The 20,124-nt window shown below is 40.6% G+C and overlaps 1 protein-coding gene across 1 annotated transcript in view; it reads right to left on the bottom strand.

Annotated features, from left to right (window-relative positions):
• The window catches only part of LOC121333127 (protein kinase C-binding protein NELL1-like), a 211,860-nt gene that overhangs the window by 162,652 nt on the left and 29,084 nt on the right, over positions 1–20,124 (bottom strand). The window contains exon 4 of the mRNA XM_041399203.1: positions 9,899–10,069. Coding sequence (XP_041255137.1) covers positions 9,899–10,069 — 171 coding nt within the window. The remainder of the gene's footprint in view (positions 1–9,898; positions 10,070–20,124) is intronic.

Below are 20,124 nucleotides of genomic sequence, written 5' to 3'. Positions count from 1 at the left end.
ATGTCATCTACATGTACAGACTTTTCTTACAAAAATCAATGTGCTCCACTTCTATGGATTAATGTGAATTCAGGACTTTAAATATCTCCATACAGAGCTGAGAGCTACATAGATCAAATGCCACTTTTCAAACAAAGATCTGACTCTCCAAAGGCATTTTAGCATCTCTTTATCACTTATGAGCAACTATCACTATCTGGCTACCAGAGCACAAACCACAAAGCAGTAGGGTTTTTATGATGCATACACATATCCACTATAGTCAGGGGACAAACACACTTATAAATGGACAATACTAAAACTCACAGGGTCCCTGAAAGACACCCTTTAACCTCAGCAAGCTTTGAAGCTCAGGTTCTAAACCAGAACACTGAATAAAGCAAACTGTTAACAAGAAAGCTAAAAGCACAGCCCACTCATTTGTTGTCACACCAAGTATCATACCAAAAGCCCATCTCAGATGAACCAAATGTTCAGAGTACATCCCAGATGCAAAATATCATCAAACCAAGTCTGAGCAATTAAAAGCAGATTCTATAAATAAGAGGAAGAAATTAATTCAATGAGTTCTTTCAAGAAGAAAAGCTCCTCTCCCACAAATTAAACAGGAAATCCTTAGAGCAAGATACATCTGAGATTAAAAAAACTGTATTAGAATATCTATGCAACAAGTAGTAGCCAATTAAGCCTATCTTACAATCAGAAAAGAGGGAGAATATGCATCAAAATGTGCACAAATGAGGTCTTGCAGCAAAATGAACCCCAAAATAAAATGCTATTGGAACAAAGAGGTAAAACCATGATGAAATGGCTAATGCCATCCCTATTTTGTCATGACTTTAAAAAAAAAAATCTAAGATTGCTTTTGGAGTTTGTTGCAAGGCATTTATTTAGTAAGAACTGGCAGTTCTGAAACTCTGCTTCTATTCCATCTGCCACAGAGGGATGTGCTGGTCCCTGGCCCAAGACCTGCAGCACACAGATCTTCACTCTGGCAGTTACAGAACCTAAGGCATGATAAGCTTTTACAGCTTAGGAACAACCCCTGTTCACAAAATATATGCAGTCTTTGTCTTTCCTTTTGTTTTCCCTTTGTCTCAGGCTCCTCTCAACCCCAAAGTTGATTTATCTAGTACAATAAGATAGGTGCAATTGTGAAAAGAACGAGGCTTTTGATTTCAACTCTTTCTGCACTGCTACAAAAGCTAAATTTAAAATTCAGCCAGCCACAAGAAACCTTTCTAGTAAACAGCTTCTTCCCCCATTCCAAAACCACATCTGCTGAGAAGTTAATTGCTTTACAGGGTATCTTGTCACAAGATCGTCTCATCAAGGGGCTCGTGTCATCACTGGTGGATCTGTATGTAATCATAAAATAACCTCATCCATATTCCAGAGCCAGTTTGCTGCAGTGATGGAAGGCAACTGCAGGCTGAGGATGGCAGGCTTTGCCTTTGCTGCCACGCTCATGCCAAGGCCCTGCCCCTGGTGTTGCCTCAGCACTGTGCAAAGGCACTGGGCTCTCCCTGGAGCTGCCACTCCTCTTCCTCCTCCCCATTAGCCATTGTCTCTGTAACACCAATTCCATGGCCCCATTCCCTGTTCCTCAGTCCTTCCTGCAGGTTAATCCAATAACCCACATCTCCCTTTTCCCACAGTATTTTCCACCTGTCCAGTTTAGTCTTGGTTGTTTGAAAGGTAACATTACAGCCCCTCCACAAATAACTAATTGTCCATGACTGGGAAGGTGTATGAAACAGACAGTAAACATAGAACAAGCCATTATATTGGTTCTAAAATTAAATTTAGATGGAAACTGCCAGCAGACAGGCAGAAAAAGCACTTTGCAGGGACAGCACATTTCTCACAACATCTGACACACTGGGGAGGTAAAAGCATGGTTCTGCTGAAGTCAGTGAGAGTTCTCACTGCAGACTGCACTGGGTTGCTCCCCAGGGATATTGCATGGCACATCTTTCAGACAAGTTTAAGGTAAGTAGCTGGTGTGATAGAGAAAAATTCAGCTTGGGCTGAAAAAGTCCAAATTGTCTTAGTTGGTACAGTGGTAGTTATCAGTTATTTATCATTAATAGTTATTAATACCAGGTAGTTATCATTAATAGCTTTCACTATTGATGCGCTGGAGAGGATGCCATTAAAACTGCAGTCCAATTAAGTAATGCAGTTTCCACTGATTCTTTCATTTACTGCCTGGTTTCAGAAACAAGGACAAGTTATAGGACTGGCAATTGCCTGTTACATTACTCCTGTGCTAAGGATCAAACTACCAACTTCCTCCTCACTGCTTCTTCAATGTATCCTTCCATTGGCAAGGCAGATCACAACAAGGATTCTTCACATCATTAAAATATTTAAAGTGGAAGAGGAAGGTAATATCTGAATTTTTTTCCCATTAAAAAAAAAAAAAAAAAACCAAAAACTCACACACCACCAAAAAGCTATACCAACCAGCTTACTAAAGACTTATCTGTGCAGAAATGGAGTATTCTTCAACTTGCAGAAACACCTCACCTTCTGAAGCGTGAGACTGGACTGCCTTTACCATCGGCACGCCGGCCAAGCAGCTCACACCCACAGCACTGAGGCAGGAGCTCTGCTGTCTCCACGTCAGCACGGAGCCTCCCTGACCCCCTCACATACTGCAGGGCCAGCCAAACACCAGAGAGGCCTGGCTGGTCCTGTTCCCACACCACTGCTGCAGTGAGACCCACGCCACTGCCCCAGAGCCCCCCTCGGTGTTTCCAAGCCTTGACACCTTCCACCTCTGAGCACCCATATGCCTCCAGCTCCTCACAACCAAGGAACAAATGTGTGTGATCCTGCACCACTGCCCTTAAGAGTGCTGTCAATTTTGGGTTACCAAATCATGAAATAATGAGAACTTTCAGGTTTTGGAGTATTAAGAAATGCAATCAAGCAGACTCTACCTCCATGCAGCCAGCCTGAGGATTTTGTAAAGATTGGATTCCTAGAATAATTACCTTCTGGGTAACAGTGCTAAACTGCCAAAGAAAGACACCTCAAGTATTAAACCACTTCATAACACTCTGGGCTGGTTTCACAGCTCTCAGCAGCCTCAGCCCTGTTTGCTCAATCGCCCTCTCACAAGCCTCGCCACACTCAGGAGGTTTCAGATTTTTTGGAAAGGCTCTGCACTATTTGCTACAGGAAGACTCAGGTCTCAGGTCTGCTGTTGAATAGTTCAGAGGGGTTCTTTGGCAAAGATCTAAAAGTATTTAACTAGAATTATGCTATCATTTTCTCAATTCAGCTCCAATATTATCCTGTGTGACTTGTAGTTCTAAACTCCAGAGTTAAGCTAACCACTTCAAATGGAAGAGTTCATTTATTTCTTAGATCTCAGTTAATATGTCTTGCTGGAGCAAGATAATTGTTTTTACAATATGAAAGGAAAAAGCTCAAAACATTTGCTTTATCTGGCTGACTCTTAAATTACTATGACCACCCCTCTTGTTCATAAGACCCCCACGCCAACAAATAAAAAGAAAATAGAGCCAAGTAACAGGAGACTTCTCCTGAAAAAAAAATCATAAAAAAAATCCAAGTACATTTCAAACCATGCAAGCTAAATTTTCAGAGACTGCTCTTATAACTAACCACACCAATTCAAAGACTTAGTGCTTTTAACATTAAAAAATGTCTACATGTATATTGGACCAACATACAAATATTTGAGAATTTGGTAATACACCTAGTCACACACTTTTGGAAATTACAAACCATCTGAGGCTTGCCAGTCTTGATTTAAGATCATTTCCTCTGCCATTATCCATCCTCTCTCTCTGGCACACCCAGAGCATAAAAATACAAGGAATGCAAGATGGCAATGGTAAAGCATAATGCAATACTCCTGTCCTGCTGAAGCCATCAACCTGTCCACCAACATTTGCAATTCACCAGAAAGCACCACAAGTGCCCAGTTCTGACTGGGGGGAGGGGGGACCAAAACCATTGCTGAGTCTGTATTCAGCAGTACTTGGGCTTTGCAGATACCAAACTCTGGCTCCATGGGTCCCTAAAATTCTGCCCTGAGCTCCTGTGGAAGACCCTTAATCAAACTCCTGGAGAGTGACTTCTGCACCTCTTCTGACACCAGCAGCAGCTGGATCAGCTCCAAGGAGGAGCCCAGAGCAGATGCAGATTCCAGGCTGAGCAGGAGCTAGTGAGGCCTCTCTGCTGAACCCAGTGCCCAGGTACCCACACAAGTGACTTCTGCCTTCTGGGGGTGGCCAAAGGGTCTAAGATGGGTAGGGACAGATATGGATTGCTACCTTTTCTTTCTCCAGTACTTTTTCAGCACTTTCATAAATACTCGTGCCCTCTCATAATTCTCTCAATGCAGTATACAAAGGAGTTCAAATTAATTTTTTGGGATTAAAAAATAAATTTTCATCGTAATTGGAGACTGGAATAAAACATATCATTCAGTCTTTGGCCACACCCATATCACCATTCTGCTGATGCATTAGCTATTCAGTGAAAAACCCTAGCTATTTAAAAGCTTCTTTAAAAAGAAAATAATGCTGACTGTATCCTCAACATTTCCTTGCAGTTAACTGCAGCAAATGTAATGACAGAGACTGATGGCAACTGATGTGGCATGCCAGCTGGAGGTCTCCCTCACACTAAACATTTTACAGTCTTTCTGCCAAACAAAAATAGAAACTAGTAGGTGATAATTAACTTCCAGTCCACAATACCACAGTTCTGAAGTTAGGTGCACCCATGATGCAGAATTACACCACTTTACCCAAGTAACCATTTCTCTGACAGCTTTTGCTACAGCTTGGAGAACAGAGAAGCAATCTGGGTCACAAACTCATATTCAAACAGCAAGACTGAATTAGCTGCATAGAACTGTCACCACACCACTCTCCCTCTCAAGAGAAAGTATTTTACAGTAACTAAAGCAACAAATCCCTCTTTTAAATACATCCCTTAACCTTCTTTAAATTTATTACACTTTAATTAAAGTCCCAGAACTTTGTTTAGATCAGTTGAAAACCTCAGGTTGGCAGCCAGAATATCTAATTTATAAGAATTTGGACGTCTTGGATTCCCATATTTGGAGGATGTTACTTTAACTTATTTATTTTTCCAATTAAAAAGTTCTCACTGCTCATGCATTTTTTATTCCCTAATGCGCTGTTCTAACATAAAAGAAGCAGACAACATGTTTTTTCAGTTGGAGACTACTTCCAAGCCTGCTCCAGTTTTATAATCTATTCTCTTATACTCTTACCAACCCCCTCCATCAAACAGCTAAGAGTATCCATCAAAAGCACAGGCTGTATTCACAGCAAAATGCACTCCAGCACAGATTTTCACTGGAAGAACACTAATTTTTTCATCAAAACACCTTTCTCTCCCTTCTATGTCCACAGAGTTCCAGTAAAGGAAGATGGATACTGTCTGAATAGGTGAGTACCTTTGTAGCAATATGGCTGATGATAAATTAAAAATAAAAAAAAAAAAAATTTAAAAAAAAAACACCTTTCAGGCTTACCTCTCCAGACTAATCAGCTACACTGAGAACAACTTGGAATTTCTATTTTGCAAACAGATTTTCAGTAAATACATTTGAAATTTACATTTGAAATTTACATTTCAGTAAATACATTTTGATACAGTACCTGCCACTTCCTAAATTGCAGGCTCCATGCTATTCCCTCACTCTTCTCAACAACATTAAATGCAACATATTTCTGTGCTGTTACTATCATAGGGGACAAGCATCCCAGTGGACAGTCAGGTGCCATGGGAAACAATACAAACTCAACAGCTAAAACTAATTCCCAGAGAAGATAAACATCAGATATTGTAGGACTTGACAGCCTCTTGGGGTTGCAAATCTCCCGACAGCACACGTATGATCAGAGGCCCAAGCTGGAAAGAAGCACGGCAGAGTTAATTTGATCACACATACATATACATAAATACCTATTAGTACTACTGGTTATTTAAGGACAATTATGCAGTTGCCCTAGCTGAATCTAAACATTCACCAGAAAATCCCTGACAATCCCTCCTAGAGCAGGGAGGCACAGATCCTACCAAAAGCAGGAAAGTTAATTTCCATGTCACTCTGAGCACAGGTTTTACTTGTGCATCAGTAGTACACTTACAATTAATGCTGTCTTTTCATTTTTCTAAGCCTTCAGAGCCTTACTAGAATGTCAAAAGCATGTTAGCTATGCACCCACGGCTCCTCATGCCAGTTTTCTGCGACACGTCCCTGGCCAGAGGTTACTGTCTAGCACAAAAGTTCTTCAAGTCAGAGAGGAGAGTCCAGTGATGTTCAACAGGTTTCCAGTCTGGACCTCAAGGTATCTCTTTTCTGTCCCATGAAGATGGGCTGAGAAATTTGCAGCTGTTCAGCCTTGGAAAAGCTCAGATGACCTTCTAGCACCTTCCAGTACCTAAAGGGGCCAGAAGAAAACTGGGGAGGGACTTTGGACAAGGAAACAAAGAGATAGGACAAGGGGAAATGGCTTCAAATCAAAGTGGGTGGGGTGAGTTTAGATTAGATAAATAGGAAGAAATTCTTCACTGTGAGGCCCTGGCACAGGTTGCCCAGAGAACCTGTGGCTGCCCCATCCCTGGAAGTGTCCAGGCCAGGTAGGACAGGACTTGGAGCAACCTGGGATAGGTATCCCTGGAAGGCATCCCTGCCCACGGTAGGAGATTGGTACAAGATCATCTTTAAAGGTCCTTCCAACCCAAACCATTCTATGATTCTTGAGTTAGCAGCTCTAAACATCAAACTCAGCTACAATTCCCACACTTGTTCCTGAAGGAGCTCTAAAAGGAGGCAGTAAGATGCAGCAGGAGCTGATTTCAAAAGGACTTGTATTTGGGCAAATAAAACTCCTTTGATACATAGGCTTCCCCCTCCATATGACATCTCATTAGAACAGAGACAAGTGCACTGTTTTAAAGGTGATGCTTTAAAGCACTACAGGTCTTTGCTATTTCCCAAGTACTTTTCCTGAGCCTACCCAGGTCTGAAAAACAAAGCTGACTTTGAATTGAATCCAAAAGATAATCAAGTACAAATGTCAAAGCAATTTTGCAAATCAGAGTAATGTGGGTGATAGGGCTGGGAGGAGAAAAAGTAAATTTGACTATCTGTTTACAAATTAAAAAGCTTCTTCTCCAATGCTTTCTGATCAACTGCAGCTCTTGGAGCCAGAGTATCACAGTATGAAGCCTGTAGCAAAATTAGTTTGTGACTGGATATTTTTCCCAATGCAAACACTTGCAATGCACTCTCAGGTACAGATTAATTTTACTAACACTGCAATCACAAATGGTTTGCTCACAATAGCCTTCCAAATATATAACACATTACCACAGTCCTAAACAACAGCCTTCCAAATATATAACACATTACCACAGTCCTAAACAAAAGAAATAATGCATTTATGCAAATTCAGGTGTGTCTATAAGGAAGCCATGTTGCCAGCCCCTAAAGAAATACAGTAGAAATTCAAGGCATTAATTTTGGAAGTCAATTTTTTTCTTTTCCCTTTTTGTTTTGCTGGCAAACACAGCAAACAAAAAGCTGAGAACTTTGACTAGATAGGTACACAGGAAGCTAAATTCTTGTTCTGATGACACCAAATCTCTGCAGGAGGTGGGACAGGTGAATATACTGACTGCACTCATATCCTGTTTCCTCTTGTTCATTCAAATCTGCAGAAGCATCACTTCTCATTGGGCATCCTGAACTCTGCCAAGAGCCAGACACCACACCAGCCAAAAATATTGACATTTACCCAAATCTTCACATGGGACTCTGCTCACACATTCAGCTGCAGCTTCCCTAAAACTAACATGAAGAAGGCTTAGGGTTTTCAGTAGTGTTCAGAAGTACCACTCATTGACTTGCTCTTCATTTTCAAAGCTTCAACATTTATTGCACTGTCATAAGAAAATGCCATGATAAACAAGATGTTGACTCCTTTCCTGAGTGCAAAGATATAAAGGGTTTTAAGATTTAATCAAAGTAACACCAGCATTCACAAAATTCTCTAATTAACTGAACAGTGATGCTACAGCTGACTCAGGAACTTAGACTTCCTGGGATTTTTTTCCCCATCTCATTTAAACTTCTACTATGATCTGTCCTCAAGTCATGCTTTCAGAAGTATTTCCATTACTCTTCCACAGGAGTTGTCATAAAACCCCACAATACACGGCCAAATACAGACATCTCGGTACAGACTTATGCTGGAAGCAACCTTAGGATGCACCACCTGAAGGGACACGGTTAGATGGATCAGCCCTGTTTAGGGCTACCTGACAGAGATGGCTGGACATATCTGTCACCTCAGATGACAGTACAGCTCATTCCATAATTGTATTTATCTATTTCTGCTTGTTACTGTAAAGAAAATCAGGTCACAACCATGTGCAGTTGTGACTCTGTGCAGTTCTCCTCTCCCTGGGAAGAATTCTACGCCAGTCATTTTATGTTGTTTTCATTTTAAATTCTGTACAAGAAAGCAGCCAGCTAAACAATCTGCTAAAAAGTGTCTTCCCAAAACACACTTGCTGTTCATAAAAATAAAAAAAAATCAAAATAGATAACTAAGAGCCTGTTAACCCAAAACCCAGTATGTCAATAAACAAAGAAAAAAGCATTCTGTTGAAAGCAAATAAATAGCATAACAAATAAATAATGGGAACATAAATAAATTAAATTACTGAAATGAAGAGAATCTTTGCAAACTGTAGATTTCATTCCCCAATGAACTTAAAATTACTCTCAGCATTTAATTGCTTCTAAGGTCCAAATAAGGTCCAATAAGCAACATTCCTTCAGATTAGATTTTTCAGTAGTTAATGGAGTTGCAGAAAATGGTTGAAATATTCCTCTCAAAACAGTACATCATAATTACTTGGGTCAAAATTCAAACTTTTTCAAATGTTCCTTTAACTCCTATAATACTCATCTAGCTTTATTCCGACTGTCTGAACAAAATGAAGACTTCCAAAAAAAATCTGCTATCATCACCCAACCCATTTAAGTGCCATGATCCCAAAATGCATATGCTTATCCTCTCACTGAATGTGAAGGATTTTTTTTCCATTCATTTCTGTGCAATAAGATACAAAAGTAATGGTTTGTTTTCCTCATTCATAAAGACTATTATGTAAGTCCCAATTTCAAGCTCTCTGAATTTCTTCCCCATCAGCTGCTAAGTCTGAAGTCTACAATACATTGTGAGATCAAGTCCCAAGGCAAGAGAGATTCTAGGTTTGCTGATTTTCATTCCCTGAAATCCTGGCAATACGCCATCTCACAGCCTTCACAACTTCTAATGGAAAAGACAGAATACCCTTCAGAAAACAAAAAACACTGGTTCCAGTCATGCAAAAAGAAGCTTCCAGGTTTCTCAGAAGTTTCCAAATGGGGCAGCACATGGAAAAATCAGTAAAACCTACATTGTCTGATTATGCAAAATAAAATTAAAGTGTCTTTGATGCATCTGTCTATTCTTCAGGTTCTCAGGCTTGCTGAGTGAAGCAGTTCACAACAGAACAGACTGCAAACCCATCCATCACACTTAAATGCAATCACTGGCAAACATAACTGCTCAGGTACTGTCTAAACTACAGAGATGCATTTAATACTCCCCCATCAGCAATCAACCTTTTCCACATTTGTTCATAATCACAATGAATTGTTCCATTTTAATACTTTGTTTTCCTTTTCTTATCCCACGGCAGTTTAGGGTGCTTCTTGAATGAGAGATTTATGCGGGGAAAAAAATTCTCCTTTTCCAATTTTATTCCTGTAACTAGAGATTATTTTTCGAGGAAATACCAATTACAGAACATATTTGCTTACCTGTTGCAGTCCACGTGGAGCAGAAGATGGGATGCACTAAGTGACACAGCAATCCTGTGCCACTGTCCATCTGCCAGGCGGTAGGGGAACACCTCTGTTCTCGTCTTCCCATTAAACCTGTAGTGATACCTGATCTCATCCCGCAGGCCACTGCTCTCCAGTTCAAAATAGCTGCATTGAAAACATGAAGAATCAGTTCCACTTTTGGATACGCTGCCTGAAAGAGACTGTCCCTTTCTTCATAACTGGTAAGACTTCTTTAAGCAAACACAATCTAAAGAGGTTACTCAGCATGGATTAGCTACTAATTAACTTTTTTTTAAAAGAAGCAGAGAGACAAGGCTATAGATTCAGAGCAGTACAAAACCAGCAATACTAATTACTGAAAACAGCTCAAAGTACCACTTGTTAACCAAGGAAACTGAAGTCCTCTTTTCACCCATAGAAAACTACAAGAAACCAAGCCTTATTCTTTTCACCAAAACATTTTGTATGACTGCAGGCTTTGTAAGAAATTGAAAAATAAAGAACAGTACATATATCACTACCACAAACAAATAAAAAGCCATTAAGGTAAGAAACCACTAGGTAATCGTTAAATTTGTATTTACTACTTGCAAACCCAGTTAAAAAACCACAACTGTTTATTTTTAGGACTCCCCTACATGCAATTGTGCTTAACTCATTTTCTGACTTTCATTGTTACTGCTGTGATTGTTCAGCTTTACAAGGAAAGGACAAAACCTCTTGGATTAGGTGTCTCCACATCTGGCACAAACCATCAGACAATCAAAACCTTCGTACAGCTGTCAGACTCACAGGAGAACTAATGAAGTGGGGTTATTAATTGGCTTCACAGGGGTGTGGGGGGAGCCAGTTCTTTCTCTGGGATGAATTTATCCCTTCCAGGGCACAATGACAGTATAAATAGTGAAGTCTTTTCTTGGGCCTCACCAAGTATTTGCATCATATCAAATCTTTTTCCTGCTAAAATGAAGCTGTGTATATAGAAACAGGTGAAGCAGGCCTCCCTTCATAGTAGAAATAGCTCTACAACGAAGTGAAGACATTAGATTGTCCGGATAGCCCTTTGCCCCACCCACCTCCAGAGTGTTTTGGTTTTCCCTGTTGACCAACACCAATTTAACATGGCATTTGAGAGATAGGAGCTGATTTGGTTAGGGTGGGAAAAATTACAGTAATGAAATCCACTTCCAAAGATGTAACATAAACCAATAAATACTGGAGTGCCAATTTTCATTTTCCCATAAGCCTTTCACACTGCTTGGCAGTGCACAGGCCCTAATAGCCTGTGTGCACAAGCATTACATGGGGGCTGTGCACTGCTTCAAGATTAGATCTTGCCAATGAAGCTGAGAGTTTCCAACATAACTGGAAAACAGTGTTTCTTGGGAGGAAACTTAGGTGATAAAACACTAGCTGGAAACATGTGCAAGACATCACAATGGGCTGGGAAGGGGAACACAAAGATGGTAAGTTTTCACCAAATGTGAAATTCAAGCCCTCCTCCATCCTGACAATGCCTTGTCATCATGAAAGTATTATTGGGTCACATGAATCAAAGACCTGAGCGACAAAGTGAAACACACAGGGAGGTAAAGGTAAAACCAATGCTGAATAAAAACACAGCAGGCATAGGTACAAACAAAATACATGCCGTACAGAGTGGAAAAAAAAAAAAAAGGCTGGTGTTGTGAAGGAACAGGTACAAGGAGAGCAGAGAAGGAGGGGTTTTCTAAATAATAGAGCAGAATGTTGATTAACTATAGCCAACACCCATTAAAATACTTAAATTACATTCACACGAAATCTGGAAAAGATTTATTTCGATGCTCAGTAACAATATAGTCAATATCCAGAAGATACTGCTACTGGTGTTCCCAAGCAAGAAAAGCACTACAGGAAAAGTACTGTCAGTGATGTCATACTTAAACATTTTGTAATTTCCATCTGCTGTCACAGCACAAAAGGAAGTGAGACAGAAGACTGGGAAAAAGTAAGTGAGGGAGAAGTACATAACATTCCCACACAAAGCATTTGTATGTATATACATATAGGTATATGGTTGATCACAGAGGCTTAAGAGCACAAAAACAAGACAATCTCCTGTTGCAAGAAGCAAATTGCTTCCTGAGTTCATTCTTTATAATCTCCAATAGCCACAGAGCTGATCACTCATCACACAATGATTTCTTCGTTAATGTAAAGGAAACAGTGCAGCCCTGGAAAGGTCAGTCAGATACTGCACTTAATCACATCTGTGCTCTATTATTTGTACAGTATAGGGAATTGCAAAGCTTTAGTGTCAATAGTTACCTCAGGACTGAGAACAGCTTGTTGCTTAGGAATAGAGCTTGTTGTCAACCTCCTGACTAATTTATATACTACAGAACAGATTACTTAAAATTTCATGCAAAAGCCTGTCCTAACAGTTTTATATAAGTGCACCTAATGCAGTAAGTGCCATGGGACTGTATTAAACACCATGTTTTGGCTCTTTAGTGGCAGGAAAAGGAGGGCGACAGCAGACAAATTCTGCACCTATTCTTCACCACCCTTCAACAAAAATGCAAATCACAAACAGTTGCACTCAGAGAGACATCAGTGAACACCAGTCAACATAATGCAGAAACTACCTGGGTTACCCCAACACACCTCTCTCTTGTATTTAAAAAACTAAAGGCAATGTAAACCAACACTCTTGTGTGGATTTTTTTTTTTTAAGATGCAGAAATTCACACTGAGACCTTGATTACCCAAACACTTCACTGCGTTCAGAAGTTGTCCTTTCTCTGCCAGAATACAAGTCACATGCAAACAGTTTCCTCTTTTCTTTCCTCCTTCCACTAGACTCTGGGGGAAAGAAGCCTCTTCCAAAGCAATGGCACAAAGGCCATTCACAGTGCACCTGCTCTGTTTCAGAGTTCTAATCTGCAAATTGGGGAATGGAAGACAAATGAGGGGAAAAACAAACTCAGGCAAGTAATCATCAACTGGTGAGAAATTAATTAGTAAACCCAGAGGAAATAAATGGAAATAAAAAGCAATTTTTTTTAAAATCACTATCTTATCTTCAACTTCAAATGCCATTGTACATTTTTTTATCCATGATAAAACAACAGGCAAAAATGAGGAGGGGGAAAATTCATAGAAGGTACCATAGAAGAGACAGGAAAATTGACGGATCTCTACCAGGTGTTTTGAAGGCACTTTCCAGTGTTTTGTCAGAAACTACATGAAAGCAGAGGATTGGAATGAATCTGTGTTCCTGAAAAGACTGCAACATCTGGGACCGTCTGAATATATGTATCACAATTCGGTGTGAACTTTCAATGCTGCCATGAAATCCATACCAAAAGCCCAAGAAAGATCCCTGAGTATCTTGACAATCTCTGATTCTGCATCACATCTGCATGCAGCCTGCAGCAGCCTGTCCTGCAGTTAGGGCCCTGCTACCCTCCTCCAGACCTTTTCTAGGGAAGAAAGGTGTGAGACAGTAATCTCTTGTCAACTCCTTATCACTGAGTGATGGTTTCTTGTTTTATTTGTTATTTCTCAGCAACAATTTATACTTTCATATATTTTAAATGAGGCGTGATCAGATGTTAACATATATTTTGACAGATGAAGTTCTTAGAACACATGTATTAAGAAAGCTTGATTTTTATGGAACAGCAATACAATTTGACCTTGGCCGAAATTCTCCCACTAGCAGAATTTCCCTGTTTGCTAGGCATGTAAATTACTGCTGGCTTCTTTCGTACAATTATAGAATTCAAATGCTCTTTATAGGTCTATCTGCAGTCTCTCATTCAACCTCCAATGTATAAGAGAAAAACATTGCTAAATTCAGGCTGATTTTATGCACATCAAAAAAAGTTGGGATATTTTAGGGTCATGCAATGTGCTTTCCAGAAGGACAGTATTATTCCACAATTGATTCAAGATATTTTACAATTCTGACAGTTTTTGCAACCCCTACATACCTCACACAAAAATATGTTTGGAGAGGATGAAGTTAGACACAGGTACATTTAATGACTTTTTCTTTCTTCCCCCTTTCTTTTAGTCACCACCATAGTGACTGAACCATACATTTGACTGCTCATTTCACTTCTGGATTAGGAGAGAAAGGTTCCTAAAAGTATACTTGCACTTGGAAACACCTGCTGTGGATGCAATGACCAAAAAATATTGGAAAAGCCACTATCAACATTAAATAAGAACATGTATGACACCTGAAACAGAAAAGGCAAAGTATTTCTATAAGGTGAGTTGGCATTAAAGAAACACATTCACCTTTTCATCATTTCAACCCACTGAGGAGCTCTTATCCTGTGGCAAACACCACCACGTTTCATTCAAAGATTTTACTGCTGTTAGATTATGCAAGTGGCCAAAGGAAGGACAGACCACAGCCTATGGATCCCAAGACAGGGCCCCAACAAGAACTATGGGATTGGTGTCCTCCAGAACATCCTTAGGGTACATAGCACTTTATTTCCTGAACTTCAGCAACCCAATACCTATCACAAAGCACTAAAATATCCCACAATGAAGACAGCAGCATAATTGGGTAAGCAGAATTGGGTAAGCAGATTAAATGCTCCTGTAAGAGATCTAGGAACTAATGCAGAACTACTTTTTACATTCAACTCTGGCAACCTTCCTCCTTATCACATTCAAAGATAAATAAAGCAGAGTTATTCTGACTTTACAACTTCCATCATCCTTGATCAAGTGCCAAATGAAGCCCCACAGCCTCTTTCAGGGAACAGCACCAGTGCTTATAGCAGATGCTCTTACAGCTACTGAACAGATGTCCCAGGGCAAAGCAGCAGGCACAGATGGCATCCCTGCAAATATGTACAAACTTGGGGTTGCCATCTAGTCAAAACACTGTGCATCTGCTTAACATCGTATGGGAGAAGGTCACAAAACCACAGGAGTTCAAGGATGGAAGCCCCATCCACCTTGCACATGTGGCAGCAACACTGCAAAAGTCAGGCCCCCCAAATGCTGGGGGGAAAAGATCACTGCCATAAAAATCAGACTGTTACTTCTGGAAAATATCTGTGAGTCTGGCCAAGACATAATTAGGTTTTTTTTTCAATAACAATGCAAATTCAGGAAAAGTTCAGCGATCAGTCATTTTGATTCATCAGCTATAAATTGTATAAATTCAGCAAGCTTCTGAAAAAATCAGTATATCTGGACTTGTTTGTGCACACTGATTTTTCATTTCACAATAGCATTGTGCTATTTCATGACAGAAATGGCTTCAGGCAAGACTGTGCTTTAGCATCGTTGTAGAAACACTTCTTGATTTATTTAGAGACAGGCAAAAAATCTGCATCCATTACCACAGAGATCTCAGGATTTTCCATCTACAGAGATTCTGGGATGAATCCAAATGACAAGCCATTACTCCTTTGGCCTTTTGCTGGTCCTTACCACCAAGTGAGTCTGTGTGACAGTGGGACAAACTGCGTTGGGTGTGCCAAGTGGCTCAGCCTGGACAGCGACATCAAAGAAACTGAGATCTTGTTTTAGCAGTCCTCAGTGCAAAGCAAATCAGGCCAGGAACAGGCACAGGGCACTGTGCTGCAGATAAGCTGGCAGGCATCTGCCCAAGGCACTGCCCCTGTCAGAGATGAAGCAATAGTGAGAAAAAGCAGTGCCTCTGAAAGAAAAGATACATCTCAAACGAAAGGAAACACTCACTTTGCAGTTGTCACTGCAGCTCTGTGTGGATGCAAAACCAGAACAAGTTACACCTGTCAAGGCAAATATTTCAGTCGCTTCCATGGGTGCTGTTCCTGTACCTTAGTTACTATAAAGTGACAGGGCAAGATCCCAAGCTCTGAACCATTAAGCATTGTGAAACAATGGATTTTGAAGAAATGCTCTTAACACACTCAAGCACACAGATCTACTCCTGCACTGCACGTGAGTCCTGAGGAACACTGGTGCAGGGAGAGTCTCGTGTGCCACAACTGTCACTGCCACAGCGGCCCTGGATGGTGAGACAAGGAAGCTTCAAGCTACTTTTTATGACTGGTTTGAATAAAGACAGACCCAGAGGCTGCACAGCAAAATCATACATGGCAAATTGTTGCTTATGCAGCATTAAAGACTCACTGCTGCGGCAGAGATTACACACTGATATCACCAAAGTCAGACTGACATCAGGCAGCACAAAAGGTGTCATGAAATGAAGCATTACCTGTGACAAAGAAATTTGCTGCTAAAAATCAGATTAACTTTCTACAAAGGGAAACACAAAACCAAATCCATATATTGCATCACCTACTCTATGCCTACTCTATTCCAAAAGTATTCCTTCTATGCAAGCAAATCCAATACAGCCAAAATGTAACACTAAACACTTTCAAACCTCTCAAGTAAAAGCCTGAAAGTGCAACATCACTGGGCAACTGGCTACCTAAATAGGGTTCTTCCAAACATTTCTATCCTTTCATTTCAAGCAAAAGGAACTAAACCCAGTCAAGTAAATGACTTTATTTTTCTATTCAGACCACTCTGAGGACAGCAGTAATTGTGTTCTACCAACTTAGCTTGAAACATTTAACAATAAATACTCCCACACTGACACCTTCTATTAGTACAGAATATTTATTAACATTTTGTCTTTTGTTCTACCCATCTATACATGGCAGCTGGGCATGCAAGCTGCAAGACATAAAGCATTTACGTTGTGTTTGTGTACCTGCAACTAGGCACAGGCCATCCTAATACAAATTTACTTTCCTCTTTGATCATATAAAGAAAAAAGTCACCCCAACATCTGCCTGCCAGGTAAAAGACAACTAGAGTCAGAGCTGGTACAAACCAGCTACGTATTTCCATGGCATCTGTTGTGAGGATTGACCTTCAGCATTTTTGTTTTCATTTTATGTGTCTAAAAATCTACCTTCACCGTGGCTGCCTACTGTCTGAAAAAAAAAAAGCCTGGTTTCTCTCCTAGTCCTAATAAACCAAGCAGGAAGTACCACACTGCACCTAAAAATAGAACAGCATGTTAGCAGGCTTCAGAGCTAGTGCAGCCAGCAGGACAGAAAGAGTCTGGCTGGAGTAAGCCAAAGTTATGACTCCTTAAATGTATCTCAAAAAAAACCCCAGCAAACCCACACAAAAAACAACAAGAGAACATGCTCACACTAAACACTGTCTTTACTGAAAAATACCCTGACATAAGAGAATCTTCACTCCTTTACATATCACCACTCCAACACCAAGTCACCTTGCACACCCACATCCTGCAGCTGTCGTCACAGGGCTCGTCACCCACAACCCCTGGCCAAAGGTTGTTTTTCACAGCGGATCACCTGCAATTCACAAAGTATCTGTATCTGAGGACTTTCTGAATGGGGGCTGGCTACTTTCTAAGGTTAACCTGGGACTCTGAGCTGGCATTAACCCAGGGATCTCTGGGGGTATGCAGAAGCCCAGAGCTGCCAGTGTGACCAGGCAGACCCCAGCAGAGCTGTAATGAAAGCACAGCCCCGTCCAGTCCCTCCCTCCCTCATACTCATGACTGCAGCAACAGCTCTGCTCAGGGGATCCCCAAATTCACAGTCTCTAAATGCCAGATTTTAATAAAACAAGAGGATAACAGCTTTTTAAACTAATGAGGTCTGCCACCTGAGTAAAACTACTCCATTGAAAAGTATTTGAAAACAAATTACCCTAATTGTGGTGTCCTTAGAAGAAAGGTTCTTCCCACTAATCTCTCAAATTCAGCAGTTTTTCAGTGATTTCTTACATTATGACAAATTCTACACATTGCAAAATGTGGAATATGCCAAAATCATCTTAGGTGTGGACTGGTCAGTATTCTTTAGACACTTTAAGCTGGCTTATTAAGACTTTTCTAATCAGCAAGAAAGGACACTTAATCAGTGGAACAATTACCATCCCTTAGTGAAGAGCAGGCTAGAACTAATAAACTATAAGGATGTAGTAAATCAGTATGTCCTTGTATGCCTATTTATACATTGCCAGCTTGGCAAAAAACTCCAGGTCCATGCATCCCTTAGCAGAACTATCTCCATTATAACATTAAAAAAATCACAGCAAGAGATCAAAAAGACACGTGTCCAGGTGAAGACCCTTCCCTCGGGCATGCACAGAAGTTAGCTGAAATTACAAAACTTGCATGGAAATTACTAACCAGTAGTAACTACTAAGCAGTACCAGGGCTGTACTTGGAAAGTTACCAACTCTGGACTTCTGTGTACAAATAACAGTGTGGGAAATCCTGTTGGCGTGCTTGGTTTGTGTGAAACCACCAAGCGCCCAGGCTTGTGCAGATCTGAAATAAATAACTGATGTCTCTCTCAAGTGTGCAATTCTTGACTTGTTGCACACTGGGTAACAGACAACAAACATATTTCTCCTGGAGTCTCTGGGGAAAAAAAAAAAAAAAAAAAAAAAAGAAAATGTCTTCCTTTGCCCTCTCTCAAGGTCTGGTTCATGTCTGCTCCCGTCTGTATGCCCTCAGTCCCACGCAACCTCCACCTTCCCTGCCCCAGTGCCATGAGCTCTGGCAGCTTTCCACAGTCAGCAACCATCCCTCCCTTTCTGGAGACAGTGCCAGGAGCAAAGAAAGCACACAGGCATCATTAAAAACATGCAAATGAAACCCAAAAAACCAGACATGTCACCAGACTACCATCAACCACGCAAATGAACATTAATAACATGTTGCAGACATCTGTCTTATTAACTAGGGCAGTTAACATTCCAAACGAGCAGCCCAAATTCAGCAGTTTTCAGAAAGTTGCATTTAGTGTAAGTTTGAGACATTCTGGTTCTTTGCCTGTATCAGAGGGTCATAAAACAACAAACAGAATAACTCAGCATGTTGGAGCAGACTCCTGGGGGACCCACACATCTTTGCTCCTGGCTGACCGTAACATTTCTGCACTGTCCAAATTCGGGTTTAAAGAGTTTCAAACTGTCAGGCATTCTCCTCCAATTGCCAACGTTGTCCTATGGATGTGTTTCAACAGCTGGTTATGAGCAGCATGTTAATGCTTCAGAGAGACAACAATTGTCAACCCAGCGTACATAAAACACCTGTTCTCAGCAGGAAGCCACAGGATGGAAGGTAACTCCTCCAGTAGGAACTCCTCTCTCACAATGCTTAAATCAGTGGAAGATTTATATAACAGTTCTTCTTCACTTCACCCTTTTGTGTACTTTAACCCCAAGAACAGAAGCAGGTGGGCACAATTCTATTTGCATTTGCATCTCTAAAGACCTTTTGAGAAGGCAAAAAACATGTAAATGCCTCACATATTTCACATCAACTCATTCAGAGGGCTGGAAGTAAGGCTCAGTCTTCAGCTATTCTCTTTACAGCTTTCCAGTTTAGCAATTCAACATATAAATATTCATAATGATGTGCCCTTTACCCTAAAAGAAAAAGGTTAATGGATATATCTGCAGAGTTTTTCCTTCCCTTTCTGAATCCTGGGCATCTTGGAATCCAATATGTGTATCTCCATCTTGCAGAGAATAATCCAAAACATAGCAGGGAGTAAATCCAATTTTTCAGGTTTACTACTAGGGTCAGAAGTCACTTGCAGAGGCTTCTTTTCATCAGCTAGGTTTCAGCGAATAATTTAACTAGCTTATTACTCCTCTGTGTTTTTAATTAAACATATAATGGCCTGGTAGCCTTCCAGCTGTTATTTGTGAACATACAGCTTTCTCTGTGCTCCTCAACAGCCCCAGAAGGCATGCACGGTGTCACCTGGGGGAAGTATCCAAAAATGAACTGGAGTCTCATGCCTATTTTACCTCCCCATCCAAAACTCACCTGCAAGGAATAAAAGTCTCACTATGAGCCTGACACATTTATCAGAATCTTCCTGAATATTTGTATCAACGCAGCTTTCTGCTACATAGCGAAGGGGCAGATTTTGGACTCGGTAAATCCATTTCACTATAGCAGTACAATCAGCTTACAGGTTTCCAGATATTTGGCATGGCATCAAGTTCCTAAAGGTCAGGTCTTAGACAGAGGTCATAAGCATATTTAAAAAAAAAATGTAGGGAAAAAGTTTTTAATGCTTCCTGCAATAAAATCTTTGAAACAATCATCTTATGACTCAGTCCTTTGTTCTTCAGAAAGAATGACATATGGGTACCTGAACATCCTTGACGTATTTCTCCAG

The sequence above is a fragment of the Onychostruthus taczanowskii genome, unplaced genomic scaffold (genome assembly GCF_017590055.1).
Source record: "Onychostruthus taczanowskii isolate IOZ18803 unplaced genomic scaffold, ASM1759005v1 scaffold159, whole genome shotgun sequence".
Lineage (NCBI taxonomy): Eukaryota > Metazoa > Chordata > Aves > Passeriformes > Passeridae > Onychostruthus > Onychostruthus taczanowskii.
This window is presented reverse-complemented; position numbering and strand designations above follow the sequence as displayed.